The sequence below is a fragment of the Colius striatus genome, chromosome 5, assembly GCF_028858725.1.
Source record: "Colius striatus isolate bColStr4 chromosome 5, bColStr4.1.hap1, whole genome shotgun sequence".
NCBI lineage: Eukaryota > Metazoa > Chordata > Aves > Coliiformes > Coliidae > Colius > Colius striatus.
Genome location: NC_084763.1, coordinates 56,326,536 through 56,347,856, shown reverse-complemented (window position 1 = coordinate 56,347,856; position 21,321 = coordinate 56,326,536). Strand labels below are relative to the sequence as shown.

Here is a 21,321-nt window from a genome sequence, read left to right as displayed (position 1 = left end):
TACAAATATCTCTGCGGTGCAGTGGCAACACATGCAACCTCAGCTGTTAAAACATCCCAGTTGTTTGTATTGAATCCCAAGTAATCACACTGAAGATTGCAAATGCTCTCCTTAGGGGTGTTTGTTTTTATGAAACCAAAAGTGATTATACATTTGTTTCACATTCAAACTGGAGACCTTGATGTCACACTTTGCTGTTGCTTTTCAGCCACACTTCGAGTGCCAGGTGCAGAAAGTGACGATGAATCAAAAACACCTTCTGCCTCTCCTCGCCACGGACGCTCCAGACCTTCATCCATTGCCCAGGAGTCCTCCTCTGAGTCTGAAGATGGGGATTCCAGAGGAGAGGTAGGATGTCTTTATGGACACATTTGACACAAGAAGACTTTACTTAGAATGACCAGTCTGCTATGGTTTAAAGATCTCCATCCCCTGCAGGGATGTATTCACTTTATTAGGTATATCTGGTAGTTTTATGTTGCATCTGTGACAGAGCACAGTGAATCAAACTGTGATGCTCACAAGTTGTTTGAGTCAACATAGTCAAAACACATCTGTTATTTAGCACCTTTTTCTTTCCCAAACCACCTCAGATAGTTCTGGAAACCTGAGCCTCCTGGAGACTTATTCTTCCACTTCCAAAAGGCAAACAGTGATTCTCTTTGCTGTACAAGGGCTGGAGAACAAATCATTAAACACAGATAATCACCTCTGTGCTGATGATGTTAACCATGTTCTGTTTTCAGAGGCCAAAATAACTGTTGTTTCATGCCTGCAGATCTTTGATGTCTACATGGTCACAGCTGACTACGTGCCTGCTGCTCCTGACAGGGAGACCATCACTTTGAAAGAAGGCCAATATGTGGAAGTCCTTGATTCAGCACACCCTCTGAAATGGCTGGTCAGGACTAAGCCCACAAAATCAAGCCCCTCTCGGCAGGGCTGGGTGTCTCCAGCTTACCTGGACAAGAAGTTAAAGGTGATTGATGGTAGAATCATTGAATCACAGAATGGTAGGGGTTGAAAGGGACCTTTACAGATCATCCAGTCCAACCCTCCTGACAAAGCAGGTCCCACCTAGATCAGGTCACACAGGAACGTGTCCAGGTGGGTTGGAAACCTCCCGAGGAGGAGCCTCCACACCCTCCCTGGGCAGCCTGTGCCAGGGCTCCCTCAGCTCAACACTGAAACAGTTTCCTTATGTTTAAATGGAACTTTTTGTGTTCCAACTTCTTTCCATCACCCCTTGTCTTGTCAGTAGATACAACAGAAAAAAGTGCTGCCCTAACAGCATCCTGACACCCACCATTGAGATATTTGTAACCATTAATGAGCTCCCCCCTCAGTCTCCTCTTCTCCAGACTAAAACCTTATTGTGCTGTGTTTATTTTCCATGTAAAATTACTTGCCCCTGATGCAGTTTAGAGATATCCCTTTTGCAAGCAGTGATGGATGAGGAGGTTGTTGAAGGGCTCTGTGACGTGATTGGACTTGTTTTGTGTTCTGATTAGACAACATTTCTGCATGTGGTGCAGGTGTGCCTGGCTCTGAAAGGCTTAATCATCCCCCAGCAAAAAAAGGAAACTTCACACTGGTTTAGGACTGTGAACACACAAAAGTTCTTCCTCAGTGTGCACTGATAAAAGCACTGTTCATTTAAAAGAATGATGTTTCTTTTTTCTTCTGTTTTAGCTGTCACCAGAGTGGGGAACAACCGAAGCTCCTGAGTTCCCTGGAGTGTTTGTTTCTGAAGATGAATATAAAAGGAAGCTAAGGTGAGCTGCTGTCATTTGGTGTTTGCACCTTTGAGTTTTCCTGTCTTTTGAACTGACATGAATGTTGACATCTAGGTCCCTCCAGTCAGAGTCAGGGTTTTTTGTTCTGCTGAGCCCTGTCACCTCCCCTTTCCCAGCACCCAGTAAACTCTTGGTTTGGTTTGTCTTTAATTGAATTCAGCCTAGGATAGTTCCAGGCAATCTAAATCATGTGGGGTGACTTGAGGGGTTTACATGGCAATGCTGGAAGATCTCTGATTTCACAAAAGTCCTAAACTTCAGTACTTTGTGGTGCTCTGAGGCTGATGTCTAAAGGCACTCAGAAAAACAGCTACAACCTTGTGTTACTCCCTTGCAGTGCAGCAGAGCACTAACTGTGCTGTCATCGAGATGCTTCATAGGATCATAGAATGGACTGCAAAATGTGGCACTGGATTTGCTACTGTCTGCTTTACAAAGATCCTGCCCTATGTGTCTGTAGATGTCACTCCATAAGCAGTTCCTCTTGTGGTCAGAGAAGATCTAGCCAACACACTCCAGAGTCTGTTCCTTTGATCAAATATCTCTGTTTTAGAGCTTAAAAGCCTCTGAGCATGTCAAAGATAATTGAGATGATTTCTTTTCACCTGTTTGTTTCCCCTTCAGTGTTCTTATTCAAGAGCTGTTGATTTCAGAAGAGGATTACATTCAAGATCTACAGTTCCTCCAGACTCACCATCTTAAGTACACTGAGACCTGTGCCAGTGTCCCTGGAGCTGTTGCCACTCAGAAATCCACCATCTTCAGAAATATTGATGACATTGCTCGCTTCCATTCCAGGTTGGCATTCCCACCTGCCTTCAGTCCAGACCACAGAAGGGCTCACCTACCTGGTGTCAGAGCCACAGTAACTGTTATTACTGTGAAGGATAAGAAGCACTGACAATGCTGAGGGGAAAGGGAAATGATGATGCTTTTTAGATGATGGCTGGTGGCACAGCTGAAGTCAGAGCACAGGGCTGGGACTCCCATAATACCCTTCAGAGCTTCAAGGTTTCATATGTTCAGCTCATTTCTTCCACTTGTAAGCAAATGTAATTGAGAAACTGGATTATAAAACAGAAGCGTTGTCCTATGGACATTTCAGTGGTGTCTTCATAGACACAGCCACTCATCTAAAACTGATGCCAACATCCATGCATTCAAAATGCACCCAGCTGGAGCAGACTGTCCAGGCACAACACCATGGTACAATGCCTCTGCCTGCTCCAAGAAAGGATTTACTGCAGATCTGCTGTTCACAGAGTGACTCCCTAAAGTCCAGGCTGAAATACTTTTACTTGCCAGGGAGAAGAGGTGTTGTACAGCATCTCGTGTGCCTTAGGCTTTCCATTGCTAAGGGGCTTCCTTTTGCACCTTGACTCACTTGCTGTCATGGGAAGTGATTATTCTTAGGAGAAGTCCTTGCCAACAGCACAAGAATCACCCTTTCTTCCCTGTTTTCCTACCCTTTGTTCCTAACTTTTGGCTTACTTCAGTGGGATGGTCAATAATATTGCACACACAAAGCTCAGTGACCAGTGAGTGTGCAGCACCTTCCCTGAGCAGTGTGTGCTCTGAGCAGTGTGAGCAGCAGCATATACAGGAGCAACTGATCAGGAGTTTGAGCAGATTGTGATTAAAAGCATGGTGGGGAAATCACTCTTGGGGGGCACTGCTTCTGCAATGGGGATGACACTGATGTGGGACATCTGGCACTTTTCCTGTCTGGGCCATGAGAATGGATTTCCCTTCTCCTTCCTCCCTCTCTCTGTTCTCACTCTCCTTTTGTTTTGCCCCAAAAGTAACTTCAGCTACCAACACTGCAAAAAACCTTTGTGCATGTGAACCTGTCTCAACATGCTTTATGAAACAGTGGGGATCTCTGTCTTCACTCACATAGGTTGCTCATTGATCCTTAAACTGAAGCATAAGGATGTGGGGAGGGAGTAACTTCCCAGCTTGAGCTAAGACCTTGAATGTTATCCCTACTATGCATGCAGGGCATTTCATACATTCAGGCCATGAGGGACAGCAGCATTCTGGATGAAGAGGCATTGAGAAGTTTAATGTGGCAACATCCCAAGTTTCCCCCAGTCATTTCCTTTAACCTGAAATTGCCTGGTTGAAAAGTCTGGCTGCTGGGGCTCTGTTCTAGCCTCATTCATAGGATCAGAGACTGGGAGGAGTTGGAAGGGACCTATAAAGATCATCTAGCCCAACTCCCCATGCTAAAGCAGGTAGACCTGGATGAGCACCTTCTCCTCAGATGTCCTTTCTCCTTTGTCTCACAGTGCCTTCCTCCGAGGCTTGCAGCAGTGTGACACTGACGATGACGTGGCCATGTGCTTTATCAAGCACAAAGTAGAGTTTAATAAGTACATCCAGTACCTGGTGGGGAGGATACAGGCTGAGTCAATTGTTGTCAGCAAAGCTGTCCAGGATTTCTACAAGGTAAAGCAGCAGCCAAAGTACCTGCTGAACATGCATCCTATAACCTGCTGCATCAAGGAAAATCATTATTGCTCACCAATGTGATCCTGAAAAGGATTATTGAATGTGTTTGTGGGAAATCAGTGCTAAATGCAATAATTCATTGTACACTGTTTAGCTCTTGCTGGTTGATACAGTCAATATGGGAACAATTTACATGTGCTTATGCATTTATAAATGTTATAAAGATCACACAGCATGAATGTGGCTGTGGTTATATCATTGTAACCAAGGGATGTTTTAAGGGCCACCACATTATAAGGCCAAGTGAACTCACATAAAATATTAGGATAGACAGGGAAATTCTGTTTCTCCTTTCCAGCTGCTCCAGATTGGACTTCACTAATAAAAACACACACAGTGCACCAGGTCCATGATCCAAGTTGTTCATGGATCCCTGGAATAGCAGCATAGCTCCTCTGTCCATCCAATACTCTTGCCCATATCCTGAGCACTTTTACCCTCTCCATGAGCCTCCCACTCACTAATCCAACTCGATGCTCGCTAGGAAACAAATTCACTCACCTCACATTCACAGATCCCTCCAGTTATCAACACAACCTCTCAGCCTCCCTAATACCCATATACACATCTCAGGTCTCCCACTTGTGCAGCATCAATCCTGCATTGGAAAAGGAGATAAATTCAACACTTCAGACATCTTGCAGTCCAAGTAAATAGCTGGTGAAGGGTGGGAGAGGGTTACAAATGTATGGTGTGGTAGAGCTATCCAGCTTTGACTGAGTCAGGTCTATGAGCCAGCATCAAATGAACATTTTCCATGGAGTAATCTTTTCTGTTGTTCTTTTTAACAGCTTTTCCTCATTCTTCTATGTGGGCTTTTTTTTTTTTCAGAGATACACAGATGAAATTTTAATGAATGAAGATCCCTCACAGCCACTTATCCCACCACTGCAGCACTACCTGGAGAAACCCATCAACAGGATCCAGCAGTACCAGACTATCATCAAGGTGAAAAGTTCTTGTTAAACCCTTATTTCCTGATAGCTTTATGTTCCACTTTGTGCAACTTGGGTAGAAAAAGACTGGGTTTTCATTTTGTATCTCTTTCCTTCCTTCTGATGCAACTACAAGTGAAAGCTAAGACAGTAATCATCACCCCTGATGGTGCTCTCAAAATGGTTTTGTAAATCCAGGTAGAAGTTGACAGTCTCCAACCCCATGAAGTTTATCAAGCCTTAAATATATGTGGTCTTTAAACACATACCTATATGTATAAATTAATGCTTATATACATAAATATTAATCCTACACATAGGTGTGAATTGAATATGAATTTGCTGCACACTCAGGAACAGGTGTGTTACAAAAATAAGCAGTTTCCAATGTGCAAGATACTGAGTTACCACTTTCATTCCTTGTCTTTTATAAGGACACTATAGTAAGGTGAAATGTTTCTTCTCTGGAAAGCTTTGCCTCATTCTACCATCCTGACAGGTTTCAACTTTCATGTCTTCACCTGTCCTGCTACCTCAGGTTCTAGCACAGACAACAAATACTTCAAGGCAGCATTTTAAACAGTGTTTTTCATGGGAAATAGGATATCCAGGGAGAAGGCAGCCATGCCAAAAGATTTCTGTACTTTAATAGCTTGAAGAACATGAACTTTCTAATTTTGAGCACTTTTCTGCACACAAACATCAAAAATGAAGGATGTCTTGGAAAAGGGAGCAAGCATGGGCACTTTCCATTGCTGCAAGAGAGGAGCAGGAACAAATGTGCAAAGTACAGGATAACTGCCATTCTGTGGGTTTTTTCCAACCTCTCTTTTTATTACTCTAATATTGATAAGAGTCAATATTAGCACTGCCACACAAATTGCTTGCCTCCTGGCACCATCAGGATGAGCACGTGAGAAATATAGTGGCTACAATTAGGATTTCTTTGTGCTTTTTGGTTCTCAGTCGCTGAAGCATCTCTGATATTTGCTTCCACCTTATTTAATACCAGTTGATGTAAGGAAAAGCCAATCTGGTGAGTTGTTAAAGCTGCAGAATAGGTAGGAAAGAAGAGACTTTAGAAGCCAAGCAGCACATGTGAAAGGATAAGATGGAAGATGCTCAGATGAAGGAACTGGATCAAATATTGGGAAACTCTTTGACTGTCAAGGAAATGTGGCTTGCTGAGTCTTTTTTCCTGACTGTCCAGTAACATTTTTTCCATTCATCTACAGGAATTAATCCGAAACAAAGCAAGAAACAGCCAGAACTGCACGTTGCTGGAGCAGGCGTACGCCGTTGTGTCTGCGCTCACCCGCAGAGCAGAAAACGACCTCCACGTCTCCCTCATTGAGAACTATCCAGGGACCTTGGAAAGCCTTGGGGAACCCATCCGACAGGTAACTGGAAGTGCTCAGCCAGCATTAGTGCTGTGCATAGCTTTATAGTTTCTAAGTAAGCTTTGGTGCTACAGGAAACTCCTTTAGACATCACATCTGAAAGAGAGTATTTACTTATTGCCTTTCTCATTTATCAGAGAGATGGGTCTCCTGGGTTCATTCAGGTTTGAAGCACCAGAGCATAGACACTTATAGAGCAGTTCACACATAATGTAGTTGTTTGGCTTTCCAGTCTGCTCATGAAACACAAACAAGGCTGTTTTGAGCCCCTACATGATTACTGGCAAGCTCCATGGGCCAGCTCCTGAAATGAGTGGGTTTTGCTGTTGATTCCTCAAGTGGTTGAAAAGGCTCAGTGAGCTTCAACTCTACACAGTTCTTTCAAAGAGCCTTGTTTGCTGGGCAAGGCATAGAATCATAGAATCATTTTGGTTGGAAAAGATCTTTAAGGTCATTGCTCTCCCACACATATCTTCATATATCTTCTAAAGCCCTGCATGCTCCTCCAGGTCTGTATCATGAAACAGATGTGGGGTTTAGGAACCCAGAGGAAAGATGACCCAGCTATTAGGACATTAGACTAGGACTTTCAACACTCCTACTCAAATTCCTGTTTCTTTATAGACTTACTGTGTCATGTTGGCCAAGTTATTTACTCTGCCTGTTTGTATCCCGTGGCTTCCATTGGAGCCACAGTGTACTGCTGAGTAAAGTTGTGAGGCTAAATTATAGCAACAGTCTGGTGGGCACTCATCTGCCCACATTCCAACATCAGAAAGAGTCCAGTATTGTCTCAAGAGTGCTTACTTCTCCCTAATGATGACAGGGGAAAACCCATGTCACTAACTGAGCTGTTTATGTCTGAAGGTGTGTGAAATGAATGTCCTGCTCTGGTGAAGGAGACCAAATGAGCACATAAAGCATCCACAGAACAGTCAAAACACATCTTCCATCAGCATTTCCAAGAGTGTACCTGCCTGACAAGAGCTCTGTTGGTGCTGTCAGTCTGATGCATCACCTTTGACACTGGCAAACATTTCCTGTGCTGTACTAAAAGAGACACACTTAGGGTGATGATGTAACAGCAAATACTTGTTAACTGTTCACTGAAAAATGATGGTGAGACATCATTGTGGTAACTATTCCTGATTTATCACTATGTGCTCTTCCTTTTTCCTATCAGGGCAACTTCATTGTGTGGGAAGGAGCTCCAGGAGCTAGAATGGCATGGAAAGGACACAAAAGACACGTCTTCCTCTTCAAAAACTATATTGTGATCTGCAAACCAAAGCGAGACACAAAGACAGACACTTACAGTTACGTCTTCAAGAACATCATGAAGGTCTGGTCATTATGTGCATTCCTCTGGCATTGAGAACTTCACATTTATATCCCTCTAATCCTTTTGACCTATTCCTTTGTTTCTTAATCCTTTTGACCTATTCCAAGCAGAATCTATGAGTATCCCCAAATCTCTCTGATAAACCTGTCAGAAACCATCAGAAGCGTGAGTGGATTTTCACCGTGCAGCAACGAGTTTATATGTACAGATCTTTGTTCACCTCTGTTGCCTCACCCAGCCACTTGATATTGATTGGCAGATTCAGTTTCCAAGAAAAACACAGGTGCTCTGTCCAGATAGCACCCGCTCTGTAACTTCTTTCCACGTAGTCCCTAATTCCTTTTCATGTAGTCCCTAATTGTGCTGTTCCTGGGCCCAGCAGCAGCGCACTAAGGACAATGTACCTCACCCTTGGGACACCTTTTAATGCTGGGTGTTATTTTCTTGAATTGTGATAATTACTCCCAGGAAAATGTCAGTTTGGTACCCAGAAAGTCAAGTTTCCTGGGGAAAGGATTGCAAAGTGACTGATTTCTGTTCAGCCAGTGCCACGTTGCATTGCTTGTGCAATCTGAAAACTCTTTCAAAGCAGTGCAAATTGTCCTTTTTTGCTGTTGGAACATCTAACAGAGCTTTATTGGGGATGGCACAACTCACCTGCACTGAGGAGGTTATGTAGTGGCAGCAGGAGGCTTTGCTGGTGTTTAATAGTTGTTTCCATTTCAAACCTTGAGCAGAGATGGTTCACAAAAGCCACGTCCTTACGTCCTTCCTTAAGCTCTGATATTTCAGTTGAGGGAAAGGTTGTGGCTGAAATTCAGCCCTAAGTACACAGGATGTGTGTTGACTTTCTTGTCCTTCCCTCCTGCAGCTGAATAACATAGATGTGAACGACCTTGTGGAAGGGGATGACAGGGCATTTGAGATCTGGCACGAGAGGGAAGACTTGGTCCGCAAGTACCTCCTCCAGGCACGGACGGTGAACATCAAGAACTCCTGGGTGAAGGACATCTGTGGCATCCAGCAGCGGATCAGCGAGCCTGTCTGGAGTGAGTATGGCCCAAGAGAGCCCAAACCTCCCAGCTTTTTCTTGGATGATCTCCCTCATTCAGGAAGGAGATCAGCAAAAGAGGGAGAGAAATCGTTTAGGGTCATCTGCCACCTCTCAAACTGAGCTAGGGCTTTCCTGTAATCACTGCACAGACTGCCCTAAATACCAACTCTTGGGACTTGACAGCACGCAGTAAGCTTTAACTGGAATGATTATGGCAATGTTATGGCCTCCACCTGAGCTGGGAAAGGCATCTTTATCAGGATGAGACAGTGGTGTTTGACTCCATTTACCATCAAGAGAGACAGGGCTGTATGTCACTGACACAGCTATACAGGACCTGTATAGGTTTTTAGGCAACAGATGAGTGACTTTCTGATTTCAGTGTCTGTAAACCAAGTGTGGAAAGCACAAGCTGATGAGGTGAGAAGAGCTGTTGGTCCCTGGCTCTTTCAGCTGATGAGGGTTGCCTTTGATGGGAGAGTCAGAGACTGAAGTGGTTGCTCACTTCCCTGTCTTCCTATCCATACATTTTTTGTCAATAACAGAGGATGTCGTTTTCCAGCAAAATAACCCAGCAAATGTGCATCACTGGAGAAGAAAAACACATTATTGAAACTTCTAAGCCACAAATTGCTGAGCTGACACTAGAGATGCATTTGAGCTGGCAGGGATTGCAGAAGGGCAGCAGCCATCCTATGAACAGAGTCTCCCTCCTCCAGACTAACGTGTTAATCCTGATGTTTCAGTACCTCCAGACTTTGAGGAAGAACTGGCAGACTGTACAGCTGAGCTGGGAGAGACAGTCAAGCTGGCTTGCAAAGTTACAGGAGCTCCCAAGCCATCTGTCAGCTGGTACAAAGGTATGAGCAGCAAGTCATGAAATGCAGCCTGCAGATTTGTTCTCCATCTATATTCCTTTCTCCTACTTGGATAGTCTAAAAGCCAACCACCTAGAGATACTCTATTCTAGTTTTAAAGTTAACTACTGAGGAACCCAAGTATTGTAGATATTCCTTTGGGCTAGTATACCCTTCTTTCCAGGTTTGCCTGTTAGCCCATATGAAGCCACATCTTGTGGCAGTTTGACAACTTCTGCTAAATGAAATTTGTCTGAACTAGCTCAGATGTTTCCCTGCCATAGCACAGGCAGCTGTGTGGTCATACTCTTTCCCCCAGCATTACTGTGTGGCAGAGGAAACAGCTTTGCTTTGCCTCCTGCACGTTTGCAGTCACTCTGGAGGTGTTCCTTTGGCTAAAAAACACCAGAGCTATAACTGCACAGCACATGCTCTGGCACAATTTCACTTTCCAATGAGGATTAATGATGCATGAGGTGCCTCAACAGTGATTTGCCCAGAGGATCTTTTGTAAAGAGCTAAATGCAGATTAAGAGCTCATTCTTCAACTACCAGTATCAGCTGCAGTAAAGCAAATGCATCCCTCAGTCCTCAAACCAGGACTTCCCCGGGAGAAAAAGTAACTGATACCGAGCTGTTGCATTTCTTTTCCCCCTTTTGTCTTCCAGATGGAAAGCCTGTGGAGGTGGATCCCCACCACATTATCATAGAAGATCCCGATGGTTCCTGCACGTTGATCTTGGACAACCTGACGGGTGTTGACTCGGGACAGTACATGTGCTTTGCTTCCAGTCCTGCTGGAAATGCCAGCACCTTAGGAAAGATCCTTGTTCAAGGTAAAGTTCCACACAGATGCATTGTTTTGAAGGGGTGTGCTGTGTAATACCTTACACATGACTGTTAAGACAGCCCAGAAGTTCTGTGTAACACCTGCTGGGTAATACTTCTTTTAAATTATTTGATGTACAACTGCAGTCAATTCTTCTTAGGCCTAAAAATTCTGTCCTTAGTGTCTTGTGTGCAGATATGACAAGAATTATCTGGTCAGGGACACATCCCGTGTGTCTGGACCTATTTTCAGCTCCATGTATCTTTGCTCTGCAGTGCCCCCACGGTTCGTGAGCAAGGTCAGAAACGCCTATCTTGTTGAAGGGGAAGATGCTCAGTTTACTTGTACTATCGAAGGAGCACCCAGGCCTCAAATCAGGTCAGTTCTCCAAGTCACACTGGAACAAATCTTGATTTTCCCATTTGGCATGGTCAGAAGAGTCTCCTTCCCTTTATTTCAAGCTTATGAGCCTTTCTTCTCTATCTGATCCCCACCCTAACCATGGCTCTTCTCAATTCCAACATTCCTGAGATTCTCAGCAATTTATCCTAGATAGCACCTGAAAAGAAATACATACAGACAACCCCTGAGACAGGATTGTATCAGATATAATGCCCTGACAACACTTGATTTCTTTATCCTCCCTGCCTTACACCTGAACTGATTTTGTCAGCAACCAGCCTGGGCTATTCAGACAAAAAGCTCAGCACATCTTCTCATGATTTGAAGCCCTTTTCCCTGCATTGACTGATGAGATTTCTTGAGAAGGATCTCTTAAACCTGTGCAGTTTTGTATCCATGTGTGATCCACCCACCTGTAGACCTGTCTTCCAGGACACAGACATTTGTCTAACGCTTAACTCTTGTTTGCCCGCTGGTCTGATAGATGATGGATCGGTGATCTGGGGACTTCTTGACACTGCATATTATTGTCTTGGCTTATACTCAGTATTTTCCACGTGCAGGTGGTACAAAGATGGTGTGCTGCTGAAGGACACAAGTAAATACCAGACTTTCAGTGAACCACGGAGTGGCATAATAGTCCTGGTGATCAAGAACCCTTCCAATGAAGATATGGGACACTACGAATGTGAGGTAAGTTTGGAGAGGTTTAAAGATCTGCTGTCTCATGTGACACAGGCAGGGGAAATCTACTGCATGAGATGAGTGGCTGAGTAGTTGCTGACACCTACCATATCAAAAAAATCATACAAAGTCAGGTTCTCCTGAGCTAGGTCTGGATTGTGAACACCCCAAAGCTTCAGAATATCCTGATCTGAGAGTCTGGTGCTTCAAGTAATAGTTAAGTGAGCTTGTTCTGTAGCTTCAGTTCAGATCCAGATCTCTAGAGGTACCTCTTACAAAGTTTAGGAGCATTTGGATGTGATATTTTGTTTCTGGATCATCTTTAAGTTAGGACAGATTCATCCTGCTACAAAGAAACCATCCAAAGCCAACACAAAGAGAGAAGTTAAGTCTCCATAGAAGTACAAACCACTGACATGCCTGTTTATTTAGCAGGCTTATGTGGAATTACCTAATAAATTACAACAAATGTGCTGTAAAATAGTTCCTAAAAATTAGTCTTGGTCTATGCATTCACTGTAATAAAACAGTGATAAGTTCTCAGGGCTCAGCAATAAAACCAATTGACCTTGTTTTTAGGAAATGAGTGTGTGTACCCATGATAAATAGCTCAGCTCACATTGCTCCACAGCAATGTTTGGGAACACTGATACAATTTAAAGACTTCTACCAGAGTTTTAGCATAGTCAGATTACCTTGCATTTGCCATTAGCTAAAACCCTGAGGTCCACTATTCCCTTGGCTGAGTAAGACTCTGTAGATTAAACAAAACTCCCTCTCTTTAATTGCCACCTAAATGGCATACACTGGGAGTCTCTGCCTGTTGGTTGCAGGCTGCAGAGCAAACTGAGAACAGCTGTAAGTTGGCTGAGATGCTGCAACTGGTCTTTGTGAGTCACTTGTGCTAAAGCATCATTATGAACTCCAGTGAGCAGCAGCGTGTTTGTTCCAGCTGTAGCTTAGTTGTGGGGTCTCATCTTCACCCATTTCTCTGGTTGTGTAAACGCAATGAATGGGTAATGCAGTATAGAAAGGTTTTATTCTAAAGAGACATCCTGCGTTTCATTTGGTGCTGCATGATTCTCTTCAGCTGGTGAACAGATTAGGGTCTGCAAAAAGTGGAGCAGAGCTTTACCATCACAGTGCTGCAGCCCTGACCCAGGAGAGGAGAGGAGACCAAGCCATTACCATAGAAGGTATGATCCTTGACCAGCTCTGTAAGTATGCCAGTGAATTACTCTAAAACCACCTCACCGAGGGTCGAATAGATTTGCCATCTTATCCATGTTGATTGTTGGTGTACATGTATCTGTATGTCTATCCAGATGTGCATGGGTATACTGCAGCTCAGCTCTATACCCATCACCATCTGTTGATTTCCCAACCTGGAAAATCAACTTCATCATATAATGCTCATGAGGGCATTATATGAACAAGGAGGAGCAAATGAAGGGTATGTCACACCACAACTAGTGCAAGAAAATGTTTCTATTCCCTTTCAAATACTTGAGAGCGTGTGTCAGCCTGGCAGAACAGGAGTAACTTACCACTGAGAATAAACAGGGGCCAGTAAGTAAAGCTGCAGATATATTGCTTCTGAAACACAACTGAAGACCACCTGGAATGACTGAGAAAGCAGAACTGACAGCAGTACATCCTGAGCAGTATTAGCTCATCCATTCTCTAGGACTGTTCAGGTATTACCACGTAGCTGCAGAGCCTATTCATGCTTCACATGAGTTGGTAGGGTGATAGGAAGGGATCTTACACCCATCCAACAACATATCTCTTTGTTAACACCTTTAGCACCTGGCTGCCTAAAGTCACCTTCCTATCAAAAGCATTTCCACAAGCAGTGTGTTGGGCATGCTTGTCAAGCCCATCACGACTGAGGCTAAATCAGTGGCTACATCTATGTCAGGAACATCTCCTGGCGTGGGATAGTTGGTTCTTCCTACATCTCAGAAGTGTCTTTGGCTGGCTGAGCATAGGCCAGTCAGCACTGTGTCTCTCAAACTGTTCCCAGCAGCAGTTCAGGAGAGAATACAGACAGGAGACCATCTGTAATAGATAATAGTTTACTGTTTTGGAGGATAAGACAGTGAGGATCAGGATAGGCACAGGCCAGTCCATGCCAGCAAACCTCAGAGAGCTGCACTGGGCATGTTTGGTGCAGATATGGTCAACAAAAGCCAACAGCTGTAGAATCTTCCTTCATCTTCAGTGTTCTTACATGGTCTTGTGATAACAGGGATTCCAGTGTGCTTTTGAAAGGGGATAGTTATGATTACCAACATTCACTAAGAGCCATGGAATACAAAAGAATTCTCACTCAGAGGTCTGGAAGCTGGAAAAATATTGAGAGGAGTTGGTTCTCCACTCTGATTTTTGTTTTCATCATTTTCTATAGCCTTTGATGTTGGCTCTGTCCAACACAAATGGACCTTTGGGCCAGCCCTCACAGTAGCCTATTAAGATCATTTTCTTGATCTATGTGTGTGCTAGTCCTTGTTTTCTGCTTGCTTTCCTTGTAGTCCTTTCCCATCAAATCACTCAAAAGCATTACAGGGAGAAAGGTGTTAGTATAGCAGCACCACAACTACTTCAGCAGAACACATCTTGAAGTACTTGGATGCTTTGTCTTCCTTATGCCCTAAAGAGAGAAAAATAAGTTGTATGCAGGATGTAGAGGAACACAGATCACTGTTAGGGTGGCATATCTTGATGAAGCTCCCTTGTAGCAAGGCAGATGGTGTTATTAAAACAAACAAGGGTTGTAAGGCAGTGTTAGGAGCGTTGTTCAGCTCTTAGAGCTGTAAATGTATATTCAGCCCCAAATTACTCATCTGCTCTTATTTCTCCAGTCATAAATAAATACAGTTGTAAGCTTGATTGAAGAAACAGAATTGGAGTTTGCCTGGAAGCTTTAGAAATGTTATGAAATAGCTTTTGGTCCACGATGTGCAGTTGCTTCAACTTGATAATAGGGAAGGAAATAGGTCCCTGAGTCATCTTCAGGGAGAAACAGAGAGAGAGCTGCTTCAGGCCAGTGGAGCAAAGAGTAGGCTCATCCATGGAGCAACAGGATTGTTCTGAGCAGAATCACATCAGAGTTGCATTTGGCATAAAGCACTTGACTGAGGGGGCAATTTGCTGCTTTCTTGAGAATCAGTAACCAGCCTGGACCTACTTCTGGGAAAATCAGGTTCCTCTGACACAGAAGTGGAGGAAGGATGGATGGATCTCATGAAGGCTTTCTCTTTCCATCCTTGCAATCCTATCTGTGAAAATGGGATTATTTATAACATCACCAAGAGGACAAAGTTACTGCTGTGTGCTACTGCTGCAACAGAACATAGCCACTGTGTCTGTTTCATAGCTCAAAGTTTTACCTGATTTATGGTTGTTTCTGCAAAGTGACTGTTGTCTGAGTCTCCTGAGGCATCCGAGGGACTTTAGTTGCAACTGTTTTAGTTTTTATCCTCCTGCCTTTCTGTACTGTTTATTACACTGAACCAAACCTCCTGTCCCAACCTGGGATGCCATTAGGACAGTGGTTTACGAGCCCTGCCCTGCAGCCGGTGACCGTCCGTAGCCCAACGCCGTGGGTCTCCAGCCAAAACCTCCTGTCATTAGGTTTAAATTCACACTATGGGAATGTTCTGATCCGTTGGAAGGACCAAATCCAAAAAAAGGATGGAAACCACTGGACTGAGGATTCCCCTTGTGAGCAGCCTCAGCTTTGGCTGCAAGCCTGAAACGCTGAGATCTGCCTTCAGCTACACCCGGTTGCTGCACTGAAGTCAATGGAGAGTTGCTTTAAAGATCCTTTTGCTGTGACTATTGGAAGAATTTTGGGCAATTTAAAAACAAATGGAACTGAAAGAAAATCCTTCTCTTTGACTTCAAATTGACTGTTTGCTTTGCACCTTGCTGCTTAAGCTGCACATGGCAGATCTGGGCATCCTTTTTTAACGCGTTACCATTGTGATTCGCTCATCCCAGGCTCACTAACTTGTTCATTTTTTTTTCTAAGGAAAACAAAGGCCAGTGTTTTTGAAAGGTTTTGCATTCTCACCCAGGCAGACAGGTCTGGGATGTAGAACAAAGTAGTTGATTGCAGGAGAAGGAATCAGCTGCACAAGTGGAGACAAGCAGAACCATAAATACCCAGTTCAGTTACAGCCAGGCGTCAGAAATCTCCTCATAGCCTTGCTTTAGATCTCATGCAGAGCTTTGGGCAGGTTATTTAGTTGCCTTGTTTGGTGATACCCACCTTGCAGGGAGAAGCTAAAAACTGAGGCTCTTGGGATCAAAGATTGCTTTAAAGCACAGAAGAGCATTAGATCTGCTAGTGAGACCCTTTTATGGTAGAAACAGGGCATAGGAGTTTATCCTCCTCACCTTTTCAAAGTTCCCTGGTTGAGTGATGGCTAGGATATTTATCTTGGTAATTTTATTCTGTTGTCATCATTGGTTAGTCTCATTTTCGTGCTGGCCACATGGTTTCCAGTGCAGATTGGAGAGAGCACCATCTGCCTTCACAGTCGCCTCAGTCGCTGCAGGAGTAGAGCCTTTGTTTTCAGTTTTAGAGAGAGCACAAAACACTTACAGTTCACTCACACAGTTTAGGAAACTCCTTTATGTCCATGAATTGCTCATTTTAAGATTAGCTTTGGCAGTTCCTGTCTGGTTTGTACATCCCCTGCTGCAGATTAATCTCGGCAGCGTAGCAGAAGAGGGGTGAAAGCAGAGCAGTGCTCCCGTGGTTTATGTCAGTAGCATGTACTGTGCAGGACAAATAGGTTTATGCTTCTGTGAGTGGGGAAAATAGACTTAAAGTTTGTGATAAAGGCTATAAACCACCTTTCCTCCATTCAGAGCTACAAGAAATGACTTATCCTAAATGTCTCATCACTTGTAAGTCAATGGTTTAACACATTAACCAAAAAGGAATCTAGTCCTGTAGAAGCACTGCCTGATCCTAATGCTTACAGCTTTTAACCTGCTTATCAGGGGCTCCTGCTTTGCAAAGCTGTTTTGTTAAACTGCTATTGAACAAGTTGAAATGATCAATCTGGTGCTCAAATGGATGCAGAATATTTTCCTCTCGGGGGGAAAAAACCAACCAAAACAAAAGAAATCCAAATTCTCTCATCCTACTTTCATGTGGTTCTATCCTTCATATAGGATTGCTTAAATCCTCCCTCACACCTTGGATAACACATATAAAACTGATCTGCCCTCAGGACTCATATACTCCATTTACAGCTTTCTCATCCCAGACCTGATGAACTTTTGCATATTGAGTCCCTTCAGCATCTGCTACCTGTAGAAATCTTGCAGTAGATGTCATTTGAGGGGGCTGCAAGGACATAAGATAAACACTAAAGAGATCTCCTCTTACATGGGGAGATTTCATTAAATACATATCCAATTACCATCTAAACACAGTTGCTGCTAAAATAACTGTGCAAAACACCTATGATGAGGTGCACAAGCAAGTTAATTCCTGTTTACATCAAAACTGATACTCTTGCTGCCTATGGGTTAATCTCATGGTCTCTTGATGAGATTTTTCTAGAAGTTAGGTAAAAATTGCATCTTATTGATTGATGGGTTTAAAGATGCAGTGACAGTGTCCAACCTGGGTGCAGTAAATTGTTGGAGCACTCGGTTCAACTCAATCCACCATCTAAAAGAGCTTTTGAATTATCTAAATAATATGGCCTCAGGATAGGTAAAGGGTTGTATTGTAACTGTGTGAAGAGAAAAGCATTTGAAGGTAATTTTGCCCTTTACTTACCCAGAGAGCTGCAACCTCTGTTTCCAAAGAGATTCTGTTTGAACCCTCCTAGTTCTGCAGTATGGCCTTTGACTCTATTGGAAATGATTCCATGTTTTTACGTGCATAAATGAGACAAGGATCTGGAAAGGAAACAGAGATTTAGGTCAGATATCAACATCAACATTTGCACAAACTTCTTCATTATTGTTTTACCTAGCAGCAGAAGAGAGCCCTTGGAAGAGAGAAATTTGGGTTAAAGTAGTCCAGCTAATACTGTAAATGGATGTCTAATTTTCAGTCAGTGCAGTTGTGGGACACTATGGAAAACATCAGCACTAATCATAAGTTATTTAACAAATAATACAGACACCACAAAGCTCCCTGGGCAAGAACTGATTGGGATTTGATGGATGTATTTTGAAGGTGCAGTTCACTTTCAATTGTACCAACTAAAAAAGACCAGAGCTTATTTATTATAGGCTGGCTGGAAGATTACAAACCAATTTCTGGACAAGATCACTTTAAGATTCAATTAAAGGGTTTGGGGTTGGGGTTTTTTTAAGAGACTTGCTGTTGTTTTTGTAGCTCACAAAAAGGTTCAGCAGCTCAGAGCCTGTGCAAAAGTCTGGTTCAGATAGGATGCAGTAGATAGGATGGGAACTTGCCAAAAGTCTCTCTTAGCTCTTCAAATGGTATCTTTCTTGTTTTTAAACACCACCAATTTAAGGGTTATTTGCAAAATCATTGAATCATTTCTTTTGATCTTGACATGCATCAATAGCTTCTGGTTTACTATGGGACAAAGGTCAGGAAAAATTGCAGATTAGAGCTAAAGAGATGAGACATTACAGGACTCTCCTGGCTTTCCTTGGGGGGGAGGTTTCGATGCTGATTTTCCGTCCTGATGATAATGATTTCAGTTTTTCATTGTTATCAGCTTCCTTTTTGCATCTAGACCACAAAAGCTGAGAAACAGTTCAGTATTTGTGGGAACTCTTTTTCCAGTCAGTGAAAAGAAATTCAGCTCTGCAGGTTTTCCCAGAGTAAGGTTTTTCACCTTGTTACAGGGGAAAACAAACCCAATGAAAGGACCTTTTTTAGCAGCTTTGAGCTATCAAACAAAAATATCAGAACCTCATGGTAGAATAAACAGATTCTGCAACATTTTTTTCCACCAAATATTTAATTTCAAAGTTAAAACATCCACTATTCAGAGAGGAATTGTTATTCCTGGTCAGAAACACTAAAGATGATGCTGGAAATAACCACAGAAAGCATGGATGGGATGGTACAGTTGTGGTTTATTTTTTCACTCCAGTTTACTTTTGATTAACTAAGCAAAGTTAATTTAATCATTTCAGCTTTTGCCTTTCTTTAACCCCATGCTGTTCATACTGTTTTCTTTGTAGTCACTGAACAAGAGACTAAAGTGCCCAAGAAAACCATCATCATGTAAGTGCTGATTTTCTTTATGGGGTAACATTTGTGTTTTGCCTTGCTGCCTCTGCATGATCCAATAACAAGCTTGTGTTTATTGGCCATGCAAGTGTGTTCATTCCCATCCCACCAGCTCTCATGGTATTCTGTGCTATGCAAAGTGACCACCTGAAAAAAATACCTGACTGCTCCTTTAGAAGAAGAGATAAATAGCAATAGTGGTGTTAGACACAGGCTGGGGAAGGTTGTTAATGGTGTGAAAAGTTGTACTGAGTACTGCCAGGGTTGCATGAGAGTTCAAGGAGGTAGAGGCTGACTCTCAGTGTTGGAAAAGAAACCAGCTTCAAGAACTGGATACCTGGGAAAATGTACAAAATTAACAAATAGAGCTTACAGTGATTTCTTCTGGCTATTTTAAATTCTTCAGGAAAGCCTCCTGTGGTGAAGCAGAAGGAAGGTTTGTGTTCTTACCCCCTTCTGTCTCTAGATAGCTAACGTGAAGTTTTGTCCTGACAATGACTTGGTCTTTTTAGATACTTTGAGCCTGGTTTATATTGGGTGTCTATAACATATCATTGCAGCAAAAAGCAGTATTTTCTCAGTCACATGTAGACCAGAAGTTCATCAGCCATTAAAACCTTAATGTATCTTCAAGTATCATATACAAATACATAATAAAACTGTTCCAAGTGCTGGAAGGGGGAAGTGTGATTGGCCTTCAGAGCACCTCCAAGCCACTCAAATCGTGTCCTGATGGTAGTAGGTGACTGTCCAATGGATATTTTGGGGCAGTGCATTCCCTCAAGTGTTGTACTATTGCTATAACGAGTCCTTGTCTCGACCATGATGCTAAAGTGAGCTTCTTTTCCTTTTGTTAGATGGTGAGGGGGATGTGTGGAATGACAACTAAAATATGGTCAAGAGTTGATCATTTTTCAAACTCTTTTATTATTCTCTATGTTGACTATTTCTTATGCCCATGCACTTAGCCCATTTGGAGCCTGTGGCTTATAAGAAGACACTTCCCCCCTCCTAGCAGCTTGGATGGGCAAAGGGCAGTCAGGAGAAGCAATAAGGAGCTCTGCCTTTGCTTCTCTTTTGCACAGCATTTCAGTTAACACCTCCAGTCAGTAGGTTTTTTTACCCCACAAAGACCAGAAAACAAAAGTGTTTGTGCCCATACCACCTCCAGGACCAGAATTCAGACACCAGTGGGGTAACTAAAGGGAGAAATAATTTCTCACATCACATTCAGAAAGATCCCACGAAGGTCATGAGCAGGAAGGAGTCACCCAGAGCCACACCATGTCCAAGGCTTAGTAGATCTCATCTATCTACATCTCTATGCCTGGAAAGCACCTGCAGAGATGCTTTTATTCCACATCTCTCCTTGGTCAGTTCATAGTCTTCCTTTTCCCCTCGTGATTTCAGACCAATTGCAGTAGCAGCATTGATATTGATTGACTGAATAATGGTAAATTAATACAAATTATCATCACTTAAGCTGGCTTCTAAATTTCTGACGTGTAAATTCCATAGACTGTTGCTTTGGAGAGCTCAAGAAGTGATTCCTAAATTAAGGGCTGCAGCCCCAAAGGAGGTTGGAACACTTAGGAGTGGGATATCATAACAGCAGAAACTCCCCTCCCTCCTTTCCCTAGTGGATGGGGTCACAAACTCGAGTGAGCCTCAGCTGCAAATAGGATACTGATGGGATAAAGTTTGGGAACAACTCTCCAAGGGCACATTCCAGTATTTGTAGGGAGCTGAGGGACAGAAGCAGCTTTGAAACTACCAACAGAAAATGACCCAATTTAGAGACAGGATTGAACAATGTCTCTATAAGCATTTTAACTTGCAACGTCGAACAAAGTCGAGTGTAAATACACACGGATTAATTCTCACCCTTAATTCTAAATCTAGTTTTGTGTGATTCACAAAGGCACCATGGCCATTCTGAAGGCTCTGCAGAGACTTAAACCTCTGTAGCAGTGTCAGGGAGCAGACAAGGCCAACACAGCATAGGGAGGATCAGAAAACAGCTGAAAAGCTTGAGGGCAAGAGTAAAGCAATGGAAATGAGCAATGGAAGAGAGAGTGTCCTGGAAGAAAAGAAATCTCACTGTAGCTGGTCCTGAACTTCACCACATCCTCAAAGGGGGACACTGATGGGGGAAAGAAACCTGGTCTCCTTAGGAAAAAGCAATGCTAGTCTCCAAAAATGAGGCCAGTAGATGAGAAAGGCTACAAGATATTCAAGAGGATTAGTCTTCCCTGATAGTCA

General features: G+C 43.1%; 1 protein-coding gene across 1 annotated transcript in view; it reads left to right on the top strand.

Moving 5' to 3' along the window:
* The window catches only part of OBSCN (obscurin, cytoskeletal calmodulin and titin-interacting RhoGEF), a 170,474-nt gene that overhangs the window by 118,030 nt on the left and 31,123 nt on the right, over positions 1-21,321 (top strand). The window contains 14 exon segments of the mRNA XM_061997422.1: positions 209-348; positions 779-979; positions 1,693-1,775; positions 2,421-2,594; positions 4,088-4,247; positions 5,142-5,258; positions 6,481-6,645; positions 7,829-7,987; positions 8,859-9,036; positions 9,788-9,901; positions 10,567-10,734; positions 11,003-11,105; positions 11,693-11,822; positions 12,904-13,009. Of these exon segments, the coding sequence (XP_061853406.1) occupies positions 209-348; positions 779-979; positions 1,693-1,775; positions 2,421-2,594; positions 4,088-4,247; positions 5,142-5,258; positions 6,481-6,645; positions 7,829-7,987; positions 8,859-9,036; positions 9,788-9,901; positions 10,567-10,734; positions 11,003-11,105; positions 11,693-11,822; positions 12,904-13,009 (1,998 nt within the window).